Raw genomic sequence first — 12,094 nt, forward strand, 5'->3', positions numbered from 1 at the left:
GGAAGAATTAACATTGTGAAAATGTCTCTACTACCCAAAGCAATCTACAAATTCAATGCAATCCCTACCAAACTACCACTGGCATTTTTCACGGAACTAAAACAAAAAATTTCACAATTTGTATGGAAACACAAAAGACCCCGAATAGCCAAAGCAATCTTGAGAATGAAAAATGGAGCTGGAGGAATCAGGCTCCCTGACTTCAGACTATACTACAAGGCTACAGTAATCAAGACAGTATGGTACTGGCACAAAAACAGAAAGATAGATGAATGGAACAGGATAGAAAGCCCAGAGATAAACCCACACACATATGGTCACCTTATCTTTGATAAAGGAGGCAGGAATGTACAGTGGAGAAAGGACAGCCTCTTCAATGAGTGGTGCTGGGAAAACTGGACAGGTACATGTAAAAGTATGAAATTAGATCACTCCCTAACACCATACACAAAAATAAGCTCAAAATGGATTAAAGACCTAAATGTAAGGCCAGAAACTATCAAACTCTTAGAGGAAAACATAGGCAGAACACTCTATGACATAAATCACAGCAAGATCCTTTTTGACCCACCTCCTAGAGAAATGGAAATAAAAACAAAAATAAACAAATGGGACCTCATGAAACTTCAAAGCTTTTGCACAGCAAAGGAAACCATAAACAAGACCAAAAGACAACCCTCAGAATGGGAGAAAATATTTGCAAATGAAGCAACTGACAAAGGATTAATCTCCAAAATTTACAAGCAGCTCATGCAGCCCAACATTAAAAAAACAAACAACCCAATCCAAAAATGGGCAGAAGACCTAAACAGACATTTCTCCAAAGAAGACAGACAGATTGCCAACAGACACATGAAAGAATGCTCAACATCATTAATCATTAGGGATATGCAAATCAAAACTACAATGAGATATCATCTCACACCAGTCAGAATGGCCATCATCAAAAAATCTAGAAACAATAAATGCTGGAGAGGGTGTGGAGAAAAGGGAACACTCTTGCACTGCTGGTGGGAATGTGAATTGGTTCAGCCACTATGGAGAACAGTATGGAGGTTTCTTAAAAAACTACAAATAGAACTACCATATGACCCAGCAATCCCACTACTGGGCATATACCCTGAGAAAACCATAATTCAAAAAGAGTCATGTACCAAAATGTTCATTGCAGCTCTATTTACAATAGCCCGGAGATGGAAACAACCTAAGTGCCCATCATCGGATGAATGGATAAAGAAGATGTGGCACGTATATACAATGGAATATTACTCAGCCATAAAAAAAAATGAAATTGAGCTATTTGTAATGAGGTGGATAGACCTAGAGTCTGTCATACAGAGTGAAGTAAGTCAGAAAGAGAAAGACAAATACCATATGCTAACACATATATATGGAATTTAAGAAGAAAAAAAAAATGTCATGAAGAACCTAGGGGTAAGACAGGAATAAAGACACAGACCTACTGGAGAACGGACTTGAGGATATGGGGAGGAGGAAGGGTGATCTGTGACAAAGCGAGAGAGAGGCATGGACATATATACACTAACAAACGTAAGGTAGATAGCTAGTGGGAAGCAGCCACATAGCACAGGGCTATCAGCGCGGTGCTTTGTGACCGCCTGGAGGGGTGCGATAGGGAGGGTGGGAGGGAGGGAGACGCAAGAGGGAAAGAGATATGGGAACATATGTATATGTATAACTGATTCACTTTGTTATAAAGCAGAAACTAACACACTATTGTAAACCAATTATACCCCAATAAAGATGTTTAAAAAAAATGGATTAAAGACCTAAATGTAAGGCCAGAAACTATCAAACTCTTAGAGGAAAACATAGGCAGAACACTCTATGACATAAATCACAGCAAGATCCTTTTTGACCCACCTCCTAGAGAAATGGAAATAAAAACAAAAATAAACAAATGGGACCTCATGAAACTTCAAAGCTTTTGCACAGCAAAGGAAACCATAAACAAGACCAAAAGACAACCCTCAAAATGGGAGGAAATATTTGCAAATGAAGCAACTGACAAAGGATTAATCTCCAAAATTTACAAGCAGCTCATGCAGCTCATTAACAAAAAAACAAACAACCCAATCCAAAAATGGGCAGAAGACCTAAATAGACATTTCTCCAAAGAAGATAGACAGACTGCCAACTAACACATGAAAGAATGCTCAATATCATTAATCATTAGGTAAATGCAAATCAAAACTACAATGAGATATCATCTCACACCAGTCAGAATGGCCATCATCAAAAAATCTAGAAACAATAAATGCTGGAGAGGGTGTGGAGAAAAGGGAACACTCTTGCACTGCTGGTGGGAATGTGAATTGGTTCAGCCACTATGGAGAACAGTATGGAGGTTTCTTAAAAAACTACAAATAGAACTACCATATGACCCAGCAATCCCACTACTGGGCATATACCCTGAGAAAACCATAATTCAAAAAGAGTCATGTACCAAAATGTTCATTGCAGCTCTATTTACAATAGCCCAGAGATGGAAACAACCTAAGTGCCCATCATCGGATGAATGGATAAAGAAGATGTGGCACATATATACAAAGGAATATTACTCAGCCATAAAAAGAAATGAAATTGAGCTATTTGTAATGAGGTGGATAGACCTAGAGTCTGTCATACAGAGTGAAGTAAGTCAGAAAGAGAAAGACAAATACCGTATGCTAACACTTATATATGGAATTTAAGAAGAAAAAAAAATGTCATGAAGAACCTAGGAGTAAGACGGGAATAAAGACACAGACCTACTGGAGAACGGACTTGAGGATATGGGGAGGGGGAAGGGTGAGCTGTGACAGGGTGAGAGAGAGTCATGGACATATACACACTAACAAACGTAAGGTAGATAGCTAGTGGGAAGCAGCCGCATGGCACAGGGATATCGGCTCGGTGCTTTGTGACAGCCTGGAGGGGTGGGATAGGGAGGGTGGGAGGGAGGGAGACGCAAGAGGGAAGAGATATGGGAACATATGTATATGTATAGCTGATTCACTTTGTTATAAAGCAGAAAGTAACACACCATTGTAAAGCAATTATACCCCAATAAAGATGTTAAAAAAAAAAACATGGCAGGTAAAAGCATATTCACTGTCATGAGCTGCTCATAACTGCAGTGGCAACAGGTTTCAGGTTGCTACATTCTGAGGGGGCTTGAAAAGATCACAAGATAAAAGTGAAGGACTGAATTGGTGTGTAACGTCTGAATAGAATTGTTAAGAGTTGGTAGGGACCTGAAAGGGTATCTGGTCCAACCCCATTCCTTGTGCAGTGATTCTGGTCCCACAGTCAACACCTGGCACAGAATGAGGGTCCTAGAGTCCTGACTCCTAGCGCATGCTCTTCCGCTACACGACAGTAAACATCAGTCCTTAAGATTCAGTTACTAATGACGATAAAAGAAGATCTGATTGAAAAAACATAACTTCAAAACAAGCAGAACATTTTTAAGGTAAACTGCATATTACGTCTAGGCTGTACAACATGATGAACAATGACAGGCATCTGTGGGCAGGTGTCTCCGCTATCACAGCCAGAACATGATTTGAAATGTTCTGCCTTCATGGTGCCTTTGGTTAGGGAAAGAGGTAACTTTCTCCCTACTTATTCTCGAAACTTCAAAAAACAAACTAATTCAAGGCAAAAAGGCAAAAACTTTAAGGCAAAAAACTAATTTAACAGAAAGGTCACATGACAACTGCACCATCTGTATTTGTTTGGCAGGGGTACCTGGACAAATTACTCTCGTGGGAACACGGGCCCAGAGTCTCTTCTGTTTCATTCACAGAAGCCAGGTTTAGCCTCTTCACAGGCCCTTCACTGATCCACAAATTGGCATGTAACCTAAATAAAACACTGTAGAATTGTTTATCATCCACACGTGCTATACGTGACACTCCGATTCTAAAAGTAGACACCGTTTCATTTTACCATTCTTTTAGACGGGTGCTGGATATCTGAGAAAATGTCCCACACACTCTGCAGTCAGAAAAACCAAACTCTGGCTTTTTTTGTGACAAGCAGGATGAATGTATTTTAAAAGTATACATCCTTTATATATATATGCAAAGTCAGAGTAGTAGAAGAGAAAAATAATGCACAAGATTTTCTTGGGAAAGGTAATTTATGAGTTTCGTAAAACCCATGACAGAACTGCTTCAAAAACCCAAACTTGAAGTCAGGCCATTAAGAGGATATGTAAAACATTGTGGGACCTTTATTTACAGGAAAGGAAACCAGCTGACTACCGCAACCCTGCAAAACTCTACCTTGCAGAGAGCACTGGGCTAAGATGCATTCAGATTGTGAAGAAGAAATGACTTCTTTATCTTTTTTTCTTTTTAGTGATGTGGTGGGTTTGTTGTTTTAATTTTGTTTTGGTTTTTCAGTGAGATATAATTTACCTACCATAAAATTTACCTTTTTAAAGTGAATATATTTTGTAGTTTTTAAAATATTCACAAGGTGTATAACCATAACCACTATCTAATTACAGAACGTTGTCATTACCCAAAAAGAAACTCCACACCCATTAGCAGTCACTCCATCTTTCTCCTGGTCCCTGGTAACCAATAATCTATTGGGTCGGCCAAAAGTTTCATTCAGTTTTTTCCGTAAGATGGCTCTGGTAGCACTTAGTTGTCCTTAACTTTGTTCAAAACAATTCTGTTAGATTGTTTGTGAGAGCTGTCATATCAGCGTGCATTTAAAAAAAGACTTATCAAAATTTGTGAATTTCTGTGTAGTCATTCTAATATGGAAGATGGAAAAGAGCAACATTTTCAGCATATTCTGCTTTATTATTTCAAGAAAGGTAAAAACACAACCGAAATGCAAAAAAAGATTTGTTCAGTGTATGGAGAAGATGCTGTGACTGATTGAACATGTCAAAAGTGGTTTGCAAAGTTTTGTGTTGGAGATTTCTTGCTAGAGGATGCTCCATGGTTGGGTAGACCAGTTGAAGTTGATAGCAATCAAATTGAGACATTAATTGAGAACAATCAACATTATACCACGTTGAAGATAGCTGCTGACATACTCAAAATATCCAAATCAAGCGTTGAAAATCATCTGCACCAGCTTGGTTATGTTAATCGCTTTGATGTTTGGGTTCCACGTAAGTTGAGCCAAAAAACCTTCTTGACCATATTTCCACACACGATTCTCTAACATAATGAAAATGTTCCGCTTTTTTTTTTTAAAGATTTATTACTTATTTATTTATTTATTTTTGGCTGCATCAGGTCTTAGTTGTGGCATGCGGGCTCTTCGTTGCAGTGCGCGGGCTTCTCTCTAGTTGTGGCGTGCGGGTTTTCTCTTCTCTAGTTGTGGCGTATAAGCTCCAGGGTGTGAGGCCTCTGTAGTTGTGGCGCACGGGTTTCAGAGCACACGGGCTCTGTAGTTTGCAGCACACAGGCTCTAGTTGAGGCACACCAGCTCAGTAGTTGCAGCACATGGGTGTAGTTGCCCCACAGCATGTGGGATCTTAGTTCCCTGACCAGGGATCGAACCTGCGTCCCCTGCATTGTAAGGCGGATTCTTTGCCACTGGACCATGAGGGAAGTCCCAAATGTTCCGTTTTTAAAACAAACTGTGACCGGCGATGAAAAGTGGATACTGTACAATAATGTGGAATGGAAGAGATCATGGGGCAAGCGAAATGAACCACCACCAACCATACCAAAGGCCGGTCTTCATCCAAATAAGGTGATGTTGTGTATACAGTGCGATTGGAAGGGAGTCCTCTACTATGAGCTTCTTCTGGAAAACAAAACGACTAATTCCAAAAACTACTGCTCCCAATTAGACCAACTGAAAGCAGAACTCGTGGAAAAGCATCTGGAATTAGTCAACAGAAAACACATAATCTTCCAACAGGATAACGCAAGATGGCATGTTTCTTTGACGACCGAGGAAAAATTGTTACAGTTTGGCTGGGAAGTTCTGATTCATGTGCCGTATTCACCAGACATTGCATCTTCGAATTTCCATTTATTTCGGTCTTTAAAAAATTCTCTTAATGGAAAAATTTTCAATTCCCTGGAAGACTGTAAAAGGCACCTAGAACAGTTCCTCGCTCAAAAAGATAAAAAGTTTTGGGAATGTGGAATTATGAAGTTGCCTGAAAAATGGCAGAAGGTAGTGGCACAAAAGGCTGACTACATTGTGCAATACAGTTCTTGGTGAAAATGAAAAATGTGTCTTTTATTTTTACTTAAAAACCGAAGGCATTTTCCGGCCAACCCAATACTTTCTCTTTCTATGGATATTCTAGGCAAGTCACATAAATGGAATCATATAATATGTGACCTTTTGTGTCTGACTTCTTTCAACGTATGGGGGTTCTAATTTCTCTGTATCCTCACCAAAACTTGTTAATCATCATCTTATTGATTGCAGCCATCCTTGTAGGTATGAAGTGGTATCTCACTGTGGTTTAGTTTTGCCTTTCCCTGATGACTAATGATGTTGAGCATCTCTTCATGTGTTTATCGGTCATTTGGATAGCTTCTTTGAAGAAACATTACTCAGATTCTTTGCCCATTTTTTAATTGGGTTGTCTTTTTATTACTGAGCGTAAGAGTTCTTTATATATTCTAAATACAAGTCCCTATCAGATATATGATTTGAAATTTTCTCCCATCCTGCGGGCTATCTTTTCACTTTCTTGATAGTAGCCTTTGATGCACAAAAGTTTTTCATTTTGATGAGGTCCAATTTACCTATTTTTCCTTTGGTTGTTTACCTTTATCTATTCTATTAATATACAACTGTTTCCATGGAGAACTGATTGTAATGACTAATTAACTGTTTTCCTCAATGTGATTACATCTCTGATGTAATAAACTGCTTATTCAATTAGCATGTCTGGTCTCATCTCTCCCTTTGAAAAGAATAAGTGGTTGTGCTTCCCCTGATAGAGAGGCAACGAACAGACTGAGGCTTTTACCACATTATGGTATGGAATTCTTTATCTCAGAGAGTAACATTGGGAACATAATCCTGGGCGCTAGGTGCTTAACTCAAACCTCAGTTGCTAAATGCTCAGCAGCCTCATACTGTCTTCCTGTCCTGCTACTCTTAGTTCCAGGCCCTGCATTCAACTCCAGCTCCACCTCCTCTTCTGACCTCCAAGTGTGGACATCCTCCGAGGCTCCGTCTCCATGGCCCTCTCCTGCTCATTCCACGTTCTGTGTCCCTGGCTTTCTTCCAGGCCCCTAAACCACCCACTACGGGTCCTCTCTCCGGTCAATCCTATACCTCTCACTGCCTCTAGGCCATCTCTAACCAGACCCACCACATCAACTGAAGCGTGGTGTGTGCACCGCAGATGAACATCTTCTCTTCCAGCCACTTGCCCCTCCGGACTCTGTCTCTGTATGGTATTATTCTCCCACTCACCTGGCTTCCAACCTCAGAGTCTTCTTTGGTTCTTTCTTCTACCCCCTCCCCTACATCAAAGCAGCCTATCACATCAGCCTTCAGCCTTTGACATGGCACAGTTGTCTCACTTCACCTTAATCCAGGCCCACAACCTGCCACACTGATCTTCCTAACATGCCCACTTCACTCCTCTTACTGCTCTGCTCCACTCCCTTTAAACACTGCCTGCCCCCTAGAGAAAGTCCAAACCCCGACACTCAAAGCCACCCCCAGTCCGACCCAGCTGAGCTTTCCTACCTCACCTCCCTCTGCTTCTCCTACCAACCCTCTGCTCCAACCACTGTACCACCCACCGACTCTGAAACACCCTATTGTCATTCCCATCGCTACGTGTTTGCACACACACCCCTCCTCCCTGGCTAGCCCTTCTTTTTCACCCATATATCACCCTCCTTCAGATTAATCCCACTTCCTTCACCAACCAGCCCTCCTTCATTCACTCCTGAGGCACCTGTCTCTAGCATTTCTTTGGCCCTCATTCACTCATTCAAGTTGGCTTACATGAGATGCCTTCCTGCTCCAAATCCCCACCTCCCTCTCCCAGGGTACCAATACACACTGAGCACCTACAGAGGGCCAGGCACTCTACCAGGCACTGGAGTTACAATGCGGGTAGGGAGGGGACAAACCTTTGTGCCTCACAAAACTCAGGGGCAGGGCCTAGGGGCTGACACAATTAACGAAAGAATTATGGTCAATAAATGGACACTCTCAGCTGTGCCAAATGCTACAAAGGAAAAGTACTGAATACTAGAAAGCAGGTAACAGGGAGAAAAAGACCCCATTAGGTAGCTCGGGGCAGGCTGTAAGGAAGGAGGGCAAGTTCTTCTTTGGGTAACCTCCCTTCTCTCTCCACATGGCCTGAGTTCCCGGAAGTAGGCCATGCCTCACTCACCTTCTTCGTGGTTTTAGCATTGGGCATAAGGGTGAAGGAATCCATGAGTGACTCTGGTGAAGGAAGGGGAGGATTTTGGAACAAGAAAGCATCTCATCCAGGAACAACTGAGCCAGAGTCAGAACACGTTCAGAGACGGCCCTGGGTTCAATTTGAGCCCTGCTACTCTTTAACTCTGAGCACAGTACTTAACCTCTCTGTGCCCCAGGTTTCTGTCTATAAACTAGGACTAACCGCCTCCCTCAGAGGGTGGCTGGGAAGATTATGGGATAAAGTATATAGAAAAAGCCCTACCCAGGCCTAGTAGAGGAAAGCACCTAATCATTGGTGGCTGCTGTCATTAACCATTATTTTTATTATTCTTAGGGGACTCAGAGGCAGGAAGTGAGCTCTAAAAGTTGTACACCAGGTCATCAAATTCGGGCCAAGTCACTACTGAGACGAGCCAAAGGGGCTTCTGTGCACTGGACTGTCTACAGTCTAAACAGGAGATGCGCCCAGGAGGGTTTCCCCAAAAGCAGGGAAGGCTCTTTGCCAGCCAAAGGAACTACCCAAAATTTGCTCTGCCTGAGGTCTGGCTGCCTGTCCTGACTGATCTCAGGCCTTGAGGCCCCAGGAATCTGAGGCAAAAGAGAGGCTGCCAAGGTCGAAGGTCATCACGGCCACTTCCTAATTCGCCTGGCATTTATCTATAAAAGGAAACACAACAGGAAACTTCATCTTTCCAAGTCTGGCCTCCCTCCTCTTCCTGCTGTCACCATCTATTCTCTTCTGACGGGGGGCAAGAGAGCAGCGCAGGGTGCAGTAGGCAGAATAAAGGCCCACGAGAGATGTCCACGTCCTCAATCTTGGAGCCTATAAATATGTCAAGTTACACGGCAAAGATGGGATCAGAGTTGCTAATCATCCGACCTTAAAACAGGGAAACTATTCTGGATTCTCTGGATGGGCCCAATGTAATCACAAGGGCTCTTTAAACATGGAAGAGGGAGGCAGAACGAGGAGATGTGAGAAAGACCTGAAGATGGAAGGAGAGACATGACCCAAGGAAGGCAGGCAGCCTCGAGAAGCTGGAAAAGGCACTAAAATGGGTTTTTTCATGGAGACTCCAGGTAGGAATTCGCCTGCCGACACCTTAATTTTAGCCCAGTGAGACCCATTTTGGACTTCTGATCTCCAGGACTCTCAGATAATAAACGTGAGCTGTTTAAGTCACTAAGTTTGTGGTAACCTGTTACACACACAATAGAAACTAACATACAGGGCTTCTGAACAGTTCTCCCTGGGACCTGAGGGCTTCAGAGGCAATGCCTAGAGTCAGAGTGAGGGTAGTCAGGCTACGACCTTTGACACATTGGGCTTTAATAGAAGGATGCTTAAGATATTTTTTAAAAATCATGGGTGCAGTAGAAAGAGTCTGGGGTCAGACAGAGCTTGATCCAGTCTGTCTGTTGACCAGCTATGTGATCTTCCCACACTTCACTTGGCCTCTCTGAGCCTCAGGGCCTCATCTGGAATCATGAGGATGACCGCCTCCCAGGGTTGTTATGAGAATTAAATGGGCAATGGGGATGACAGAGCCTGGCAGTCAGTAAACATGAGCTGCCCTTCCTGCCTCCTTCCTTCTACAAAGTCCTCTCTAAGGCTTAGGCACAATCACAGAATTTCCTATCCCGTTCCCCTCCCCTACAAATATGGGAATCCAGAGGAGCGGAAGCCCACCTCCCTCAATCCACCCAAGAAGCTGGAGTCAGGCTGGGACTCCATTCATTCACTCACTCAGTCACTCATTCACTCAATGAATCCTTATTGCATGGCCAGGGCTGAATGGGGAGCAAAAGGGACTGTCTCCACCCTGGTGGAGTTTACGGTCTAGTAGAACACACAGACATTAATCAAACAGCAGGCAAACACATATACCATTCCATCAGCAACAGCTGCAAGGGAGAGATGTGTAGGCTACGAGTGACGGGGGAGGTGATCTAGCCAGGAGGTCAGAGAAGGCTTCGCAGGGAAAAAATGAATGAGCTGAGAGCTGAAGGGTGATTACGCATTAACAAGGTGACAGACGGAAGAGATTCCAGGCAGAGGAATAAAACTACAAAAAGGCCCAGGGGTGGGAAGGAGGCCCAAAGTAAAAGAAGGCCAGCATGGCTGAGGGGCAGTGAAGAAGGGGAAGTAGGGAAGGAAGGAAAAATAAATGACTTTCGGGTTCAACTGGGTGGTGATGGTACCATTCCTGGAAACAGGAGACACTGGAAGAGGGCGAAGCTGGCAGTGGGGAGGCCATGAGGTCAATTCTGGACGTGTGGAGTTCAGGGGACCTTTGGGACATCCTGGCAGAGCCACCATCTGGGAATCTGGATACACAGGATATGAGAACAGGTAACCTCTGGGCCAGAGATATAACCACGGCAGTCACGTGTGACCAAACAGTGACTAAAGCAGGGGAGGGGGCCTGAGTGAGGTCACCTGCCAGAGACTGAGAGAAGGAGGCCTCTGAGAAACATTTAACACCCAAGAGCTGGCGGGTAACTGCAAAGGAGGCTGGAAGGAGTGACCTGAGAAGTAAAGTGTCACATCATGGAAGCTAAGGGAGCAGCGCGTATCCAGGATGAAGAAGTGGTTGACAGTATCCAACATTCCTGCAAGGCTCTACAAGATGGCACCTTACTGATGGGACCACCCAGTTGGGCGACAAAACTGGAGAGGCCTGATGTCCGGGGATGAGGCCTATCACATAATCGCCCAGAGTGCCCTGGGAAGCGACTCAGGTATTAGAGGCTCAACTGCTGACAGCGTCCCTGGGAAAAAGCAACAAAAAAACAGAGACCCAAAGTTCTTGTCATTGTATCCAATGGCCTGGCCTCAGGATCTGGCTCAAACTAGAGGACAGAAAAGAGCAGATGCCGGCTTGGACACATCCTCTGTCCCAAGGCTGGTTAAATATGTATAGCTCTAAAACGAGGGCAATACTTGAGATCCGACACCAGGCAGGGGCTGTGCCTCCAACACAGGTCCCCAGCTGGCGAGGAGCCTGGGCTGGGGCCTCCGGCTGCGGCAGTGGCTCAGCACCGTTTGCCGGCACTTCCACCCCCAGCGCTGAACCCACTTACCTGGTAAGATCCCTGGACCCTGGACTTTGACCGCCTCCTTTTCCCGCTCGTCCGCCTGCTCTGAGTTCTCAACCACCTGATCCAGCTCCTCACTCAGCTAAAGGGAGAAACAAAGAGGGCAAGGAAGTCAGCTACATCAGCTTTGCTTTTCTGGACTAGAATAAGAAAGCAGAAGCTGTTTCTCACTTAACTGTCATCAAAAAACAAACAAACAGAAAAAGAAATCACATGATATAGGGTATGTTATACCAATTCTACAGATTAGCACACTGAAGCTCAGAAAATTCAAATAACTTCTGTGTGTTAGTTTCCCAGGCGGCGGTAACAAAGCACCACTAACTGGGTGGCTTAAAATAACAGGAATTTATTCCCTCACAGTTAGGGAGACTAGAAAGCTGAAATCAAGGTGATGGCAAGGTTGGTTCCTTCCAAGGGCTGTGAGGAAGAACCTTTTCCATGCCTCTCTTCCAGCTCCAGATAATGGCCAGCAACCCTTGGTGTTCCTTGCTTGTAGACGCATCCCATCTCCGATCTCTGCCTCCATCTTCACACGGAGTCTCTGTGTCTCCACATGGTCAATCTTCTTATAAGGACATCATTTGTACTGGGTTAGGGC

At 43.9% G+C, this 12,094-nt stretch overlaps 1 protein-coding gene across 2 annotated transcripts in view; it reads right to left on the bottom strand.

Moving 5' to 3' along the window:
• Positions 1-12,094, bottom strand: part of PACC1 (proton activated chloride channel 1) — a 53,726-nt gene that overhangs the window by 37,914 nt on the left and 3,718 nt on the right. For both annotated transcript variants that reach the window (XM_030872968.2, XM_060294649.1), the window contains exon 2: positions 11,479-11,575. In XM_030872968.2, the coding sequence (XP_030728828.1) occupies positions 11,479-11,575 (97 nt within the window). The remainder of the gene's footprint in view (positions 1-11,478; positions 11,576-12,094) is intronic.

Source organism: Globicephala melas, chromosome 1 (assembly GCF_963455315.2).
Source record: "Globicephala melas chromosome 1, mGloMel1.2, whole genome shotgun sequence".
NCBI lineage: Eukaryota > Metazoa > Chordata > Mammalia > Artiodactyla > Delphinidae > Globicephala > Globicephala melas.